The sequence below is a fragment of the Prinia subflava genome, chromosome 12, assembly GCF_021018805.1.
Source record: "Prinia subflava isolate CZ2003 ecotype Zambia chromosome 12, Cam_Psub_1.2, whole genome shotgun sequence".
NCBI classification, from domain to species: domain Eukaryota; kingdom Metazoa; phylum Chordata; class Aves; order Passeriformes; family Cisticolidae; genus Prinia; species Prinia subflava.
In genome coordinates, this window is record NC_086258.1 from 7120625 (window position 1) to 7138290 (window position 17666).

The window sequence follows — 17666 nt, forward strand, 5'->3', positions numbered from 1 at the left end:
CCCGGGTCTACCGTCCCCCCTCCCTCTCAGACAAAGGCTGTGAAGGAGAAGGGAGGAATGTCCCCTTTTTGAAGACCAAAATTTCAAAATTACGCAATCTTTATCTTAAGACAGACCCGTTTGTCCAGAGTCCCCCTTCTAATCCTGGGCGTCCAGGAGTTGGGCTTGACCAGGTGGTTCGTGTGGATTCAGTCTGGGTTGACCAGGTGGCTTCTGTGGATGCAGGGAGATCTGCATCTTGTCTTCTGAAAGTCCTAAGGTGGGGGTCTCTTCTTCTTGTTGTAACTGTTATCTCTGTTGAGAAACACCTCTGGGCCTCTCCCTTTTTTTTTTTTTCTTTTTTTTTTTTCTTTTCTTCTTGAGCTAAAGAAAATATCTTACACACAATTCTTTTATTACTAAAACTTAATGCTAAAAACTACATTTACTATATTATTCAAATGTCAATACAGCATAACTTTTCTACCTAGCATTATTGTATATAGTAAATATCTGCATAGAGCCACACACACAACAAGCCTTTTTCACATCAATTTCTCATTAGCACATCCTCCTGCTTCCAGTGCAGCTATACCTGTCCATTTTTGGTATTATTCTGCTGACAAGTTTCCATTTATTTATGCATTAAGATAGTTAACCCTATACTGGCTATTGCATTGTATAGAAGGTTATGATCCAGGTTAGATTGGTGTCTTACACCTCAAGCTTTTTAAGCACCTTCTAACTTTGACCCAAGTTAATCAGCATCACCTTTCTCCACCTCCTTGGTTAAGACCTTACAGGAAAGAGGGATGAAAAAAAGCAATTCCTCGTTTGATCTTCAGCTCCTTTTCAGCTTTGAAGTGCTGCAAACACGCCCTTGGCACTGGGCTGTCTCTGTCTTTGATGATGCCACACAGCTGAAGGGTTTTGTGCTGTAACACCACTCAGGCCATGAACATGCCAGGGAAACATTTGAAGCAACACCTCTGCTTGAAACACCCAAGTTTTTAGGGTGCTTTTCCACTTGAAGGATCTGTCATGCTCTTATTTATAATGCAGTCTGATACACAAAGCTTTGTCAACCGTATTTCCTTCATCATTTTGTGGAGCCTCTTCTGGTGCTTTTTTTTTTTTTTAAACTTCTACACAGTTTGCTCTGTTTGCAATAATTCTGAAATATCCATGTGAAAGAACTGAGCTTCCCCATGGGAAGAGGATGGCAAAGGGAAAAGCTCCTTCCTTGTGCCATTATTTAGCACCTGGGAAATAATCAACATGCAATTATTTGCAAATAGAGGTGAAGGATGTGAAATACAAAGTTATGTTTCGTGTCAGGGAAATGAAGAAAATCTGTGTAATCATAGTGGTGGAACACAGCCATGGGACAGTTATAAAGATGAGTTCTAATAAACAGCTGAGGAAAGCATGGAAGGAAGTTTTTTAATAAATCTTTTGCTTGCAATTATCTATTACAAGTCTCAAGCTATTCTGCAATAAGTGTCCTTTAATTATAACTTTAGAAGATTGCTTTGTATTAAAGAATTTTAAACTGTAGTTTTAGAGTGCAAAAAGGGGTTTTTTTTAGACAAAAGAAGGAAATAAGGAGGGGGCTCAGGCCTCACACAAGGTGGGAAAACATCCTGGACATGAAGATAAGACTCCAGCTCACTGATTTATGGCTCCTGGAGAGAGAAACTGGACATCAGCATTGGAGATTGATGGACTTGAAAATAGAGATGGGACCCCACATCTGGAAGCCAGATCCCACCACCTGGAAAAACATATCCTGGAAGTACATCCTGGAGTATTGAAATATCAGAATAGATCACAATGGTCTATAGAATTATACAGGACAATCTATAGATTTATGGCTGTTAGGTATTGAATTGTGACGTTAAAACTAGAAATGGAAACTGCTGAGAAAGCTTATGAATATGTATGAATATAGCAAATAAAATACCATCAAATCCAGCAATAGGTGTGCAGTTGGAAGGGAAAACCCCTACCACTGTACCCAGCGCTGCCTTTTTGCTCACACTTTACCATGTTAATTAATTAATTATTAAATTGCTGCTTGATATATTGGCCGTGTCAAGCGTCTTATTTTTAACAAGGAGTTTCCTTACTCCATTCCCAGGGCTGCAGAAAGCCTCTCTCATTCCTGTGTTTCCCCAAAGCAGCCAGGGCAGTGATGGCTCCAAGTTTACAATTCCAGCGCTGCCTTGCTCATATTTAGCAGAGAAACTGCTTTTAATGAGTATCAGCAGGATTTTTCCTTGGGTATTTGCTGGGAGGGAGGAACAGGAGCTCACACTCTGAGGTGACTATTTGAGCTGGAACGCTCCTGGCTCACAGACAAGGGAGTGAAAGTGCCTCGGAAAAATATTTTGAAAGGTGGTTTTGAAGCCCAAACACACAAGATAAGGAGTGGAGAATGAGACAGCACAGCTAAAACAAAGGTATCCGTCTTGTCTGTGCTGCTGATTAACAGGCGCCAATTTCCCCCTAATAACTCTGATTTGCAGGCCAGGGGAATGCCCTGGAGCAGGGAAACCTCTCAAGGTTTGGGATCTCTTCCCTGAGCCCTGCCCCAAGGTCTTTCCCTGCCCAAGGACAAGAGATCCCTACCCCACATCCGATCGTGGTAAGTGACTGAGAGCAGCAGAGAAAGTGCTAATGAAATACCACAGATTCATGGGGCTACTCGCTATTAATGATAAATTTACATATATAAACCACTGATGAGCTCTGTCACTGAGCCTGGATCCAGCTGCACCCAGACTCCTCTCTGAGGAGTTAGAAAGGAAGATCCATTCTGAGCCTCAGGAGTCTGGAGGGTCTTTTTTACCCCAGGTGTCTCAAACTCTTTGTGAATCACTAACTTAATTTTAATTCAGTTTCCCTTTGTATGATTCTTCCATGCCATCATTAATAAGATGATCTTTGCCATCAGACTTTCAACCTTGGCACACCACTGTTAAAACTTCATTAAATTCCATCAAATTCTGTCAAATTATTCTTTTTGCTAATAAAACACTGCTGCTCCTCTCTTTACAGTGAGGTGCATTCCACTCAGGCACAAGAGTTTTCTTTTAAAGCAAAGAATAAAATAAATCTCATCATGGAGGTAGGAGTTTATTTCTGCAAGATTTACTTTACAAACTCTACAACAAGGCAGTGTTTGTGCTCTTGCCTGCAGACAATTCAGAGCATCTCCATTTTCTGGGAAAAAAAAAAACCACTTAAAAAAACAAACTTTTTAGATTCAGAAATTCATGTGTTTCAGCTTTTAACCTTCAAACCTATGAAATAACAAAAAGAGCTAAGACAAGTGGTGTGTCTCTCCTTCAGCCCATTTTATCTCTTGGCTGGAAAACTTTACACTCAAAGCAGTGGCTGATTTGCCTGTCTCACAAAAATCCCAGTGAGCCCAGATCCTAGGGATCTTCTCTCTGAAGATCCCCATCTTCAGAGAGGCTAAAGCCAGACACAATTAAAAATGGAAAGTTCTCCTTTAAAATCCCTTGCTATAAGTCACCTTCCAGACCCTCCAACAAGGGGAGGGTCTTTATTTCCAGCCACTGAATGTTCTGGATTTTCGATGATGATTATTAGAATTCAAGAGGGAAATTGTCACTTATCAAAATGTCCCTCAAAAAGCAGGGACTGAGTCTTCTTGCATCACTGTCCAGTACAGCATATGAGAAATATAAACAAGCCATACAAAAACTTTACACAGTAACATAGTTTTGGGGTTTTTTACACTCAATCCATTTACAAATAATCACTTCAGGCAGAGATATAAAATATCATACAAAACATGAGTGCAACCTCCATCTTATTACTTAATTTTCTTATTAAAACGTAGAAATTCTCCTTGGCAAAATAAAAATATATATATGTATGCATATGTATATATATACACTGCTTGTATTCCAAATATTAATTACAACATTTTAAATTATTTGTTTTGGTTAGCATGAAATAATGAATAGTAATGACCAAAAGTCCTTTTTCTCTAGAAGGGTTGAAAAAAGTGTAAGTCTGCATCAAAAATAAAATCCATTGCTTTTAAGAATAAGTTACCTGTTTAAAAAATAAAACCTTAAAAGTTGTGCTGCTTTCATCAACACGTCCTTAAAACTTGATTATTACAGAGATTTAAAAACAAACTGAAAGCCTTTTTCCAATCCCATAAATTAAAAAAAAAAATACAATTCTGAAAGCCAAGTTCATTCATAAAGGGAAAACAGCAGCTTTCAACTCCACAGATGGAGACATTTAGAAAGCAACTTGGATGCTTACATGAAAACTTCTAAAACCAGAGCTAAATTAAATAAAAGGTGGCACAAAAGCTCTGTTAACTCAATCTTCAAGATGAAGCAAGACAATCAGAGGTGCCTATCCTGACTTTTCCCATTATCAACAGCTTAGGTGTTTGCAGGTGGTGAACTGTACCCACTTTCAACCAGACCCAGTTGCAGTTAAATATGCAAATTAGGCATTGGTTTTAGGATAATTAATCACTCTCTGCATCTGAGTCAAAAATATCACTGAGTCGGAATGCTCGCTGCGGCTGCTGCCTGGCTGCTGAATTGCAAAAACCAGGCTCTTTCCTCTCTTCTTTTTTTAACTTTTCTTCAAGTTCTGGGAGCGTCTTTTCATACAGATAATCAATAATTTCTGTGAGAGGAAAAAAAAAAGTTTTAATTTGATCTGTAGAGGAGCAGCATCTCACAGACAGGAATTATATTGTCGGTGTTAAATGTACAAAATCTCTGTATTGCTCTGATCACAGGGGCTGCAGGGAGATCAGATGTAACACAAACATGCAAAGGGAAATTAAAATGCAGTCTTAAAACTTTGCAAGCCAAGGTATTAAAAAAAAGAACAGGTTCATAAGCATTTGCATGAAGAGGACGTTGAATGTTATAAAAAAGCATTTAGTAAAATAAATGTAAAGCCTAAGATTTTAGCCAATTAGGAAAAATTGAACCAGAACTGTGAGATTCAAGCCAAAGCCTTAAGGAGTACATACAAACAGCTGGCATACTGACCAGAAAAAGTCTTTCTTTTCCATAAAGGGACAGAGGACACTTTTAGCTTATGAAACTTTGATTGAACATAGCCTCTAGGAACACCTCTGCAAAGAAAAGAGTTCAAAGAATTAGTGGTGCAAGGAACTACCATAAAGCTGAATTGTTACTGAGTTATCCATTCCTGAGAGTGATGCCAGTCAAACCTTAGCTTAGATTTAGGTAGAAAGGATGGAATTCAAATCAAAATTAACCCATACCAAATCATAATTTTTCCCATTAGTTGATTAATACTGGAAGCACAGATACACAACACTGCAGTGTTTGGAATGTGAAGGGTTTCAGATCTTAGCTTCCTGCTCAGTGCCATGCCAGGATCTGCAGCTGTAATGTTTCCAAACTGAACATTTCCTGCAGTTGTAAAGGTGTCCAATCAGAACTTGGATTCATCTGCTTGAACTATAAAAAGCCATAAAAAGGAGGAAAGGAGGTTTACCCGATGGCATTACTGAGTTCATCCCAGTTTAGTTCACTGGCATCCTCTGCTTTTGTTTCATTCAACCTGTGAATGTAAGACAGAAGCAGTTTGCAGGCAGAAATCAAGACATAATTCAGTGCTCCCAGCTTCCCCAGTCAGAAATTACAGGACATTTTACCCAGAGAAAGAATAATTGCAAAACATGTTTTATAATAATAAAATAATTTCAAAACAGCTGCAGGCTGTTCTCACCCTACAAACTTTTATAAACACAGCTCAAACAGTGGGAGACACAAACACATCCCAGTGCTCAGAACTGTACCTTTTAATAAGATTGATCTTGGCCTTTAATCCGTTGATCCCTTTGTACAACTCCTGCCCTCTGGTCAATTTGTTTGTTAAAATCGAATTCCTTTGAAAACACACCAAAAAAACACCAGGTTTTTATCATTCCAAGAAATTCCAAGCATCAAGATGCTGCTGCTGCTGTCTGCCAAGTGACAGGGGGGATTGAAAGGACACAGTCACCAGTGGAAAGAATGGTCTTATTTTACTATGAATATTAAGGCAACAAAAAAGTAAAATGATGCATTCAATAAAACCACACACTTGGCTTTAGCAACAAGCAAAAATAAGCAAAGAATACATTAATCATTACTGTATGAGAGAAAGGATAGTGATTGAGAAAGATCCATCACCAATTGCCTCAATATTTTACCATCATCCTGATGCTGTCACTGTCACCCATTTCACAGCCAGGACCTGGAGAACCTTCCCAGCCACTGGGAAATCCTACACAGTGTGAGGTCTCCAAATTCACCCCAAAGCTTTTATAGGCCCCAAATCTGTGACTTTTTGGCACAGAAATACCTGGATCTGATGCCACACTTGCCAACCAGCAGAGTCCAGGGCCCAGGCCTTGGCTGGGAGGGTTTCCCCTGGAATTCCCTGCAAACAAACTGCCATTCCTGTCAGTTGGGAAAGTTTCTTAAAATGATACAGTTCTTGCAGATAATTACCAAGGTTATGTGAAAGTTTCTAAAGCAGCTGGTTTGACGTTAAATAGTTGGCATAAGAGTCTCAATCATCTGGTTTTAGCTAAATAATACTGCTGGTGTTAGTCACAATGCCCAGGGTTCATCATGTAAGTCAACTCTGCTGCTCAGGCCTCAGCACACCAGGCAGAAATCAGGCTTTGCTATCACAGCAAACAGAAAATTTGCCCCAGCTAGCAGAGTTATCTGTCTCAGACACATCAGCAATGCCTTTTCTGTACTCTACAGTCTCCTGTCTGTCCTACCAAAGGATCATGATGGTACAAAACACAGGTTTTGCAGAGTAGATACACCCCAGAACACATTTTACCATCTCAGTTTAGTGCAAGCCCTCACCATTTCTGTTTGCATTGTCTCCAGTAGCGACTGCCCACTTTGGTTTCAATCTCAGTCCACGGCAGAGGCTGGGTCAGCTGCTCACGGTCGATCCACAGATCCGCGTTTGACTGCTCCAGGGAGAAAAGGGAACCTGGCTTCTTTGCTTTCAGTTTTCTCCTCATCACCTCCTTCACTGCATTCATTAACTTCTGGGTCTCTTCCTTTGTCCAAGGACCATAGTTAATAGCTGGAATTGAAAACCCACCAGATTAAGGCATAATTTATCATAAATGAGTAGAGGGAAAAAGGCAAGAGAGCAAATGTTTCACTTTGCATGATTTTTATTTACAGGACCAACTTCTTAACACATGTCCTAGAAACTCTTCTGCATACCAGACTTGGGAATTCAGCCTGAACTCTAAAATAGTCTATTCCCTAGTTTTTATATTTTTAAACCTGGCTGCCAAATTCCTTCTGCCTTGCCCATGAAATCATCTTTAGATGTCAGTTCTGTTAATAAAGAGTTATATTTGTTTCACTTCTTTTCCATTTTCTTTCAGAGACCTTTCTCATCCTTTCCACATGAAAATGCAATCAGTGGTGTGAAGGACCACCACCACTAATTAATTAATTAATTAAAACCCCCATACTGGAAGGATTTTTCCTTCTGTTTAGGGTACCTATATCATACAGTTCAAATAACGTGACACAAAATGAATTGTTTTTCTTAAAATTACATACCTGACTTGATTTCAGAGTATTTCATAGCAACTGAGAGGTTAGAACGGGACATCAACTCAGAAATCTTCTTCCAATCATTGCCATGCAGGGCTTGATACTTCTTTAATTGTTCTTTTTCTTCTGTAGTATACCTGGTTGAGGAAATAGGCACAGCTTCAGCTGTAAATTCAAACAATTTCAATCTCAGAGAGCTGTAACATCTGCAGGTGATCAGTGTTAACCATCACTATCACTTCAAGTCACATTTTAGAATGGAGGAACCCATGAGGGAAAATGAACTATCAATTAATTCAGAGTAACTGGCACAAATGGGAGAGATGATCTTCATTTGAATTTATTTTTAATTTACAAATAATCAACACAGACTGCTATTAGCATTCAGAAACACTTTCAAAGTATTCCCTTACCTTCCTTTATAATTATTTGGGTCAAACATCTTCCTTGCCCGATAATATATCAGCCTCCAGGGCCGGGGGATGCCCTCAGCTGGAAGGTAAAGGATCCTTTTTAACCAACATTTCTCACAGTGGTGAGGCCAAAATGAAACAAACCCCAATACCCAACACCACACTTTTTTATGACTGTGCTGTCAACAACAGATTCTTTCCCCTCACCAGCTACAAATTGCATGGACATACTGCCATTAGTAACATTAATTACAGTTTAGCAAATAATGCACTAAAAGCCATAAAGCCCAATTGGAAGTCTTCAATGGTCTTGGCCATGTTTTATCTCTAAACTCTTCCTATTTGAGACCAGAGAATAAAAACAGTGGCCTGTGCAGACCATCACCTACACCATGTCAGCAGCTCCTTTTTTCACTCAGTTTAGCAACATCAGTGCTTTTCAATGCAAATTATTTTACAAAACATGCCATGATGCCACCAGGTTGTAGAATGCAACATTCAGCTGAGGATGAACTCAAATACTCACAGATTTTCTCACAAAAATGATGTTCTGTTTTCAGGCGATGGATGGTGTCTTTCTCTTCTGGATACCTTGAGGTAAACAAAAGTTTTTCAGCACTGTCTATTCCAGTAAGTGACAAGAACTCTTCAACATTTTTCTGGATTTGTTTATTTTCCTTCTGGGTAAATCTGCCAAACTTGACAGCCATACCTAAAATATAAAAAGGTTAAAAAAACCAAGTCAAACCTCAAGTACGATCTCTTGCACATCTCAGGTTTTCACACAAGTATCAACAAATTCAGAGAGGAAAAGAGAAAACTGAAAGAGACAAAATCAGCTGGGAATCAGCAATTAACACACAAGTTTGGACTGAAGTTTGCCAGTGTGGAAGCAGATGCTACAAAACACAAATGTCAATGGCATGAATGAACCAGACTCTGTGGGTGCAACAGACACAAGAAACTTTTCCCTCTGTCCAAACATTAGCACAGCTGCACAGTCCTTCCTCACTGCAACAGGATTTCAGAGAGCTCACCTTGTTTTTTAAACTCCTTAAACCTCATCAGGTCTCTCCCAGCCATTTTCTTGATTGAACTGTCTGATATATTCTTCACATGAGGAATGAACTCTTCCAGTTCTTGTCTTGCAGTATCCAAATCTATGAATGAAGTCATGGCAAGGTCCAGGATTTCTTCACCATCCTCACTGACCTCATCAGGGGCTGCCAGTTCAGTAAAGGAATTGTTCTGCTGCTTCTGCTTCTTCTTTTTAGGCGATGCCAAGGCTTTTGGTGTCCTGGTATTAAAAAAAAGGCATAAAATAAAATACACTACTACAACTCCACACCAGATTTTGTTAACATCTCCACCACTAAAAGAATAAACATAGTTGTTAATTACAGAACAAAAAATACTTCACACATCCACTGCCTTGCATTGTAATTTAATACCAAATTTCTGTACTTACAATAATCAAGGAGCTTTCTGAAGTTCTGAAAATCCACAAAACTCTCTCACATGGGCATACTGAAGCAATAATGTCTCTTGCACACTGATTTTTTCAATCTGTCTCTTATTAGTGCTCCTGTTTTGTGTTCTAGACACTGTAAAGGCATCAAGAGCTACTTCCATGAGCATTTATTGCACAGAACATTCAATTGTGTAGCTGACCTCACTAGTTGCTTGGTTAAAATGCACATGTGCACTATAAATATCAAGTTTAGCAAATGAAATACCTTTCTTTTCCCTCCACTTTTCTTATTTTAAATGTCAGTTGTTTGCACATAAATTATTTCCATACCTACAATTTTTAAAGAGGAGAAAAGAGCCTACACTGAAGCATCCTTAAAAATTATTTGAGCTCCACGAGACAACTGAGCTTTTAAAGCAGATCTCTAACACCACACATGCTGTGTAAGTTCCAAGTTTTTCTTTAAAACACACACAAAACAGAGAGATAAAAAACCTGGAACCCAAATAACCTGAAAGGAATGAATGTGGGCAGTGGAGGAAGGGAAAAATCTGACAAACAAAACCCAAACTTACATCACATCAGACTCTGAAGAGCTTTCTTCCATGACCAAAGTGCTGCTTTTAATTGCCTTTTTAGCATGTGCTGGAGTCTTTTTAGCTCGACCAGCTGATTTATTTGGTGTAGAAAAATGAGCAGGGAGCTCCTCACTGGTGACAGAGGCAGCATCACAGGCTCCATCCTCACCTGCAGGTGAGGGCCACCCCCTGTGTCCCCTGCCCTGCCCTGAGGGTGACAGCAGTGGCTGCTCAGTTGCTCCATCTGTGTCCTCCTGCACGTCCTGGGCACTGCCCTCTCTCCTCCTCTTCTTCTTTTTGAGTTTCTCCTTGTGGCCTTTGCTGTGTTCCTCAGAGGGAGGCGGCTCACACACCTCATCCCCTTCAGGCTGCTTTGCTTTCTTTTTCTTCTTGATTTTTTTAAAGCCAACATCAGCAGCAGCCCCCTCCTGGCTGCTGTGCTGCTTCACAGGGGCACAGGTGACATTGCTGAGCCTGTCACTGCTGTCCTGAATCTTCCTCTTCTTCCTCGGGGAGGCAGCCACTCCAGTCCCATTGCTGACTTCACGTTCCACCCTCACAAGGAAGTTATTTATCAAAGTCTGCTGCTTTTCACCCTTCTTTTTCAGTTTTTTCTTCTTTTTCTTGCCCTCCCTGTCCTGTGGTGATGCATCTTCAAAGAGCACCAGGGAAGCGTGGCTGAGCTCTGGATCTTCCACACTTTCAGCATTTTCATGTTTGTGCTTGGACTCGTTGTGTTTCCTCTTCTTCCTTTTCTTCTTCTTGGCAAAATCCTGGACTTGAAAATCATCTGCACGTGCTTTGCCTTTCATTTTTTTCCTCTAAATTAAAAGAGAGGAGTTTTATTGAAGTCATCTATATACTGCTTCTGCTTAAAACAAATCACCCTCCCCCCAAAAAAACCCCAACAAAAAGGACAAACCCACCCAAAATCTTAACAATTAAAAGCTCTATTTTAACTCAGACTCTTACTTTTCAATCCAGTTTGTTTTGTAAAGTGCCCAGGAAAAGCTGATGCCTTCTTTGTCAAACAGATGTGCATCACAGCTGTCCCCAGCCTTCAAAGTGCCTTCCTACAACAACAAAAAACACTTTAATAAATAACTATTAGCTTTGATTTTGAATAACTAAGCAACGTCTGACTATAATGTTCAACCCAGCTTTCAGCACTGAAACAGCAGCAAGCTAAAAGCAACGAAGAATTGAAAAAGAAAGAAAAAACGAGACTCATCAGCCCTAAATCCAAAATTCTCTAATTAGAAGTTTCTGACGGGTCGAGCTCAGCCCTGCCGGCTCTGCCCCAGGACAAGGCAATTCCTGCAGCACTGAGTCACACAGAGCAGGCTGGGAGCATTTTGAGCGCAATTCCTGCAGCATTCAGTCACACAGAGCAGGCTGGGAGCATTTTAAGCACATTTTCTACACCCAGCACATACAAAACGCTCACTCAGCAACGCGCCCGTCACGTTTGAAACACGCGCGCTTGAATTTCCCATCCCCAGGGCAGTCCGCACCGCCGGCCGGGCCCGGGAATCCCCTCCCCGCCACCGAGGGGAACGAGCGGCCCCGAAGGCTCCGTGGAGCTCAAAGCACAGCTCGCTCCTAGGCCCACACACCGATAAACCCCGGCTGAGCACGGGTGTGCGGCCGGGCCGGACCCCGCCGCTCCGGGGCTACCGAGGGAGGCTCCCAGCGCAGGCACAGAGCTCCGGGCGGCCCTGGGGCGTGAGGAACCCGGGGCGTGAGGAACCCACCGCCCCTCACGGCCCCGGGGTGTGAAGAGCCCGGGCTATGAGGAACCCGCCGCCCCTCACGGCCCCGCCGCCCCTCACGGCCCCGCCGCGGTCCCGCTTACCAACACGCGGTGTGCGCCCGCGCCGCCGGCCCCCCCGCGCCCCGCACCCGGCCCATCCGTTCCGCCGGCGGAAGCGGCCCCGGCCGGAACCATCAGAGCGGCGCACCGCCTGTTGCCTGGAGACGGACGCCGCCGCGCGCGCCGCCAGTTCGGTGGGCGAACGCCGGCACCGGCACCGGGGCCGTGCAGAGACCCCCGGCACCGGCACCGCCGACAGAGCCCCGGCACCGCCACCGCAGAGATCCCCTCCCGGCACCAGGATCAGCACTGGGACCGCCGAGAGACCCCCGGCCCGGGAGTGTCCCCCCCGCGCCATGGCGAGCACCGGCGCTCGCAGAGCGGGGACCCGGCGGGGACCGATGACCTTGGCCGAGGCGGGCCCGGGCACGGAGAACGAGCGGCTGGGGGTGGTCCGGCTCAGCATGCTGCGGAACCCGCTCATCATCAAGGTGAGCCCTGCGACCCCCGTTCCCTCCGCCCCCGAGCCCTGCCCGGACACGGCCACCCCCCATCCCAACGGGAGCCGCGGAGGGTGGAGGTCACGGTCGCCGCTTTTTCACAGCAGAAAAGTTTCCTCTTAAAGCAGTTAAAACCAGGTTTCTCCCCCTAGCCGCTCTCTGATTTCTCTGACAAGGAGATTGTGTTTCCCCGCTGCTCCTTCGCAAGCATGGTGGTGTGTTAAACACCCGGCGGTCCCCAGCCGGTGATGGCACAGAGCAGGACGGGTTCTCCCTGCCAGCGTTTTCCCGTAAGTGCCGAGGTTTGGGGAGCACTCGGGGACAGGGACCGAGATGTCACTTGGGCTGTCGTCCACCCCCAGACACAGCAGAGGGGTCCCGGGGAGAGGGATAAACAAACTGTATCCACCTGAATTACCACCACCGTTGGAAAGAGCCGCTCAGGGCGGTTTGGAGTCACCGTTCCTGGAGGAGTCCAAGGAGCGCCTGGATGCGGCACTCAGCGCTCCGGTCGGGGTGACAAGGTGGTGATCTGTCACAGGCTGGACTCGATGATTTTGGAGGTCTTCTCCACCCTAAGTGATTCTATGGTTCTGTAATTAGCATGCTTAGACCTGCCGTGGAGGTTCTGGTCCCTTCCCGAACTCCTGGCACTTCTCAGTCTGTTAACCCCACTCGCACCCCTGCCCTGCGCACCGGCTGAGCTGGGCGGTGTTTAACGCATTTCTCTCCGGTCGGTTCCTCCTCCGGGACACTCACACCCCCATCCAGTGACGCTCTCGAGCAGCGGCTGAAGTGCAGCTCTCGTCCCCTGGATGGCACTCTCAGAACGGCTTCGTGCCCGATCCGCGCTCCCGCCGGCCCCGAGCGCTCCCGGGGCCGGGACGCGGCGAGGGCAGCGCTCGGAGCGGCCGCTCCGCGCCCTTCCCCTGCCAGGGCAGCCGCTCCTGCTCCCAGCCTTGTTTCCCCTCTTAAACCGCGGCTTTCCGCACTTCGGCGCCTCGGCTCCCTCAGTAATCGCGCCTTTGCACCGCCAGGCTTGGAAGTCGGCTGTAAAATTTGGGATTTCGGAGCGTCACTGGAAATTTGAGACTTTGCAGAGTTGAATTCTTTTGTTTTCTTATGAAACTCTAAAATTCTATTGGGAAATTTTGTCAGCCGTACGAAAAAAGTAGGCTTTGCATCAGAACTCTGCTTCACTTGTTCAAATCCACAACTTCTTTTCTTTTCTCTGCATCCCCTGAGTCTGATGGGAAGGATAATTCTTGCAGAGCATCCTGGCACTGGAAATTCTGAGCAATTTTAAATCTTGAGATATTTTAATAAATTAAGACACAATCTGGATTTCAGCAATCTGGCCTGGTGAAACTAAACTTTGGGCAAGTTTTAGAAGAAGAAGGTAGTGTTCAATTTCAGTATTCTGGATGAATTCTGTTTTCTCGAGGATTCCTTGCAGGAGGGTGTCTGCTGGTAGGGATGTGAGGAGATTTGCATCCACCTGATGCAATCCTTGAGCACGGGGTAAGTGAGGTGTTAACAGGGATACTTTTACCCTCGATCCAGCAGTAATTGCACTTCATGGTAGGTTCTGCTGTCGAGTTTGTGCAGCAAACTCTGCCCCGCTGCCAGCTGCCTTCCCACACTGCCGAGGAGTGCTGACTTCACCAGGGTGTCCCTCTGTGCCCGGAGGTGACAGGGGTGGGGTGGCAGTTGGCTGGATAAACGCTGGCACTTGGCATACACACAGACATCATCAGCCCTCTGCCCTTCCTCCTCCTCGTCCTGCTTCCAGCTGCAGCCTGGAATCTCCTCCTTCCCAGGACAGCCCTGGGGACTCTGCAGAGGGTGTCCAGCAGGTCCCAGCCCTCGTGCTGAAACCGAAGGACACAAAGATTGTTTGGAAGAAAAGGACAAAAGGTTTGGAGACAACTGCAGCTTGGACGAGTGCTGCTGGCAGCCGAGGGAGGGCATGAGGATCACACAGCTCCAACAGCTGCCAGTGAGGTTCTCTGGGCAGCAAATGCACAAGAACCCGAGGCCCAGTGGAGATGGATGGGACACTTTGTCTCTGATCCTCCTCCAAATAGCGCTTGGATCCCAAAACCCTGGTGAGAGTATGACAGACCTCCCACTTTGCAGCAGCCAACAAGACCCCCTGTTTTCTCTTTCAGTTCTTTTATATATCTTCTGGGTGTGGCATCACATATCCAAACAATATCCCTGCTCAGACTGTTTCTGCCTCAGCTCTGCCCAGCCCCAGCTCCCCACAGGATGTGTCCACACACTGTGGCTATCACAGATTAAAACCATCATCTTCTGTAAAGATTTCTAGGGATGAATTCTCTGTTTCTCTGCTACAATGTAGGATATGTTTTAATTAATCAAGGAGTTAATTCAGTTGTCAATATATATTTGCTTGCGGCATAAAACTGAGGAAAACATTTCATCTACTGATGCCAGCAAAAATCTGAGCAAAGCATTTTTGGTCTGTTTTCACCAGTAAAAGCCTTAGCCAAGCACTTTTCCAGAACAAACTTACTGAAAACTTCTGTGTTACAAAAATAAACCAGCTCTGGGCAGGAAATAAGAGTTTACCACACTTGAAACCGTGGCAAGCTTGACACAGACTTCAGAAATAGTGACCCGCAGTGGTTTGGTTACTTTTAGATTAACATCTTCTGCATAATATGGTATAATTAAGTTCAACATATCACCGACATTGTCACCAGCGAGGAGTTGGATTTACCCTCCCTAATGTGTGAAGGTAAATGGGAAATCCAAAGCATCCACTTACCTGTCCAGGTGGAGCCAGGGGCCATGCAGAGAGCAGGGAGCTGCTCTCCAGGAAAAGCCCTGAGGAGCATCGGGCTCACCTCCAGAGCCCCTTCTGCTGCTCCCAGCATTGCAAAGTTGTTTCCAAACTGGCATTTCTGAGGAGGAAGAGCAGGAGAATGGTGCTGGTGCTCTGCCGGCCAAGAAAGGCTGGCCCCAGGTCCCAGTCCAGACTGGAGGAGAGGCAGATTTAACAAACAGAACCGCTGGAATGTGCAGTGTTTGTTTTACAAGCTTGTTATTTACATGACAACTGATGCCAGGCTGTCTTTATTGGTCTGAATGCCAGGGCATTTAGGGTTCATTTTCCTAAGCTTTCCTTTCCAGCCCCGAGGGCTGGAAGTTTTTAATTTTTTTCCAAATGAGATTGAACAGAAGCTACAGGATTCAGGCAACAAAATTTCAGCAGCTACGATCTCCACAAGAAGAATATATGATTAAAAAAAGCTCCCAAACCCACAGGAACTGGCACACTGATGGCCTTGGCTCTGGAATTCCCAGCAAAAGAAGGATTAGCCAGGCCAGGGAGAGTCAACTGCCCTTTTTTTTTTTTTGTGGTGGGTGAAGGGAACACAGACAGAACAGAGCTTTCCCTGGGCTCACCCAGGAGCCTGCTCCCTGTGGCACCAGCCAGCTGACCAAGGGATTCCACTCCCTACGTGGGTGCCAAGTAAAGGGAGAATCACTCACCACGTTTTTCTTTTTCCTTTCGTGCCTTTTGACGCTCATCATGAAGTATTTCTGAGCTGTCTGACTGCCACAGAGCAAGGCACTGCTGACAATTGTTGCAAAATCATTTTGAGTTCTGGAATGATCCATAGGATGGAGACTACAAAAGAAAGTGGGGCCATTTTGTCAAAGTAAAGTTGTGTCACACAGTGAAAAAAGAAAAGAAAAAGCTGTAATTAAGCAAGAGACAAAGATGGACCAGTGCATGGTGTGAAAAAGAATATTATAGCTTCGAGCTGTAAACTGCATCATCACAAACATCTTTTAGAGTAGAAATTACTGACAGGGCAGGTTTTCCATCACTCTAAGCTTTTATTATTGACCTGGACTGTGGCTGCAACAGGGCTTTTACATCTGAATGTTGTGCTTCATCTCTGAGCCTTTAACCCTCAGCTTCCTGGGTGACTTGGGGTGTTTTTAAAACATTCTCTCCAAATCCACTCATCTTTATCTCTGCTGGCACCAGTCTGTAGAGGAGTCAAGGTGAACTCGGCACGGGTGAGGAATGGGACTGACAGGAACAAAACCATTCCTCTTCCACAGAGCACCCACACAGCCCCGGGAGGGCTGTCAGGTCCTGCTGCCTCTGCTCCCCTCGGGGGATCTTCAGCCACAGCCAGGATCTCACAGCTCTTTCCACAAGAGCCCCCCGTGTGGCAAACTGCTGATCCCAGCCCTGAGACAGCTTCCAGAGGATGTGGATAAGTTCCCTCAGGTGTTGGCTTTGGTGGTTTAAACACCTCTGTTCCCTCCCCAAACACAAACCTGCTCCCAGCTGTCTGGGATCGATACATTCACTGGAAACTTGTCAGAGAGCAGATTTCTGTTTCTCTGACTCTCCCCTGTAACACAGAGTGGAGCAGCCACAATCCATGAGCTGTTTATGGAATCAGGTTGTTTTATTTCATGTTAATTATACTTTTTACTTCAAATCACTACATGTGCTGAGCATCCTGCCTTCTGTGCTTGCTGCTTGGGGACACTGAGGTTTAATTAGTGTTTATGCAGCATTTTGTGTGCTTATTGCTATTATTATTATATCACGAGTACTATTATATTTTTGCAGTCTAAGACCAGTGTTGTGCTTTTAAAGATGTATTCTGAGCTGTCTATGCAGTGCCTCAATAATTCATTAGAGAAATAAACTAATGAAGGGCTGGTTAGTCAAATAATCATTAGGTTTGGTTCTGAGCTTTCCTTCCAATGCTCCGACTTCTAAGGGTTTTCTTCTCAGCATGAACTCACTTAAGATTTTAAATGAATTATTTGGTACACTAAAAATTAAACTCCTTATGAGCTTTAGTGCCCTCCCATATTTTGCACAGGCACTGCTGAAATAAATAAGGTATTTCCAAGAGGCAAGTAAACATCCTGCATGAATGAAAGTAGGGGGTTTTTCCTCCTTGTTTGAACACGGGCTCCAAAGTGCCAGCTGTGACTCAGCAGGCAGGGGGACAGCCCCAGAAGTGCCAGACCTGGGGAGCTGCTCACTCCCAAGATCCACAGGCAGGATGTAAAATCAAGCAAAAGGGCATTTTGATCCTTTATGTGAACAAAACAATGCAAATTGGTGAGACTAATAAGCTCAGAAACATTACAAGGTGAATGCCTTTTATGTTTGTGAAAATCTTCTATGTTTATTTGTCTAATACAATGGAAATAAAGCTTCAAAGGCTCTTTGATTTAAAAGTGCATTATTGAAGTCAGCCAGCACAATAATAATGGT

The 17666-nt window shown here is 44.4% G+C and overlaps 2 protein-coding genes across 3 annotated transcripts in view; one reads left to right on the forward strand and one right to left on the reverse strand.

Annotated features, from left to right (window-relative positions):
• Positions 1–3561: 3561 nt before the first annotated feature.
• Positions 3562–12029, reverse strand: TTF1 (transcription termination factor 1). Of its 2 annotated transcripts, XM_063408900.1 has the most exons (12): positions 11683–11884; positions 11039–11139; positions 10064–10887; positions 9055–9314; positions 8544–8729; positions 8018–8096; positions 7611–7741; positions 6888–7116; positions 5819–5908; positions 5515–5580; positions 5040–5125; positions 3562–4665 (listed from the first exon to the last, which is right to left on the reverse strand). In XM_063408900.1, exons 3-12 carry the CDS (start codon positions 10876–10878, stop codon positions 4502–4504), a joined length of 2106 nt encoding a protein of 701 aa, XP_063264970.1. In that variant the 5' UTR covers positions 10879–10887; positions 11039–11139; positions 11683–11884; the 3' UTR covers positions 3562–4501. The 2 variants fall into 2 exon arrangements, with proteins under 2 accessions (XP_063264970.1, XP_063264971.1); XM_063408901.1 differs by lacking the exons at positions 3562–4665; positions 5040–5125; positions 5515–5580; positions 11683–11884 and adding an exon at positions 11922–12029 and having other exon boundaries at positions 5857–5986.
• Positions 12030–12085: 56 nt separating this feature from the next.
• Positions 12086–17666, forward strand: part of CFAP77 (cilia and flagella associated protein 77) — a 56788-nt gene continuing 51207 nt past the window's right edge. Inside the window, exon 1 of the mRNA XM_063408902.1 lies at positions 12086–12370. Within this exon, the coding sequence (XP_063264972.1) occupies positions 12236–12370 (135 nt within the window). The 5' untranslated portion in view covers positions 12086–12235. The remainder of the gene's footprint in view (positions 12371–17666) is intronic.

Coding starts and splice junctions, on each gene's coding strand:
- TTF1 (XM_063408900.1), bottom strand. CDS start 10,878: ATGAAAGGCAAAGCACGTGCAGATGATTTTCAAGTCCAGGATTTTGCC. Junction 7,117..7,610: donor ATACTCTGAAATCAAGTCAG/GTATGTAATTTT, acceptor TTTCAATTCCAG/CTATTAACTATGGTCCTTGG. Junction 4,666..5,039: donor GAAAAGAAAGACTTTTTCTG/GTCAGTATGCCA, acceptor TTCCTCTCACAG/AAATTATTGATTATCTGTAT.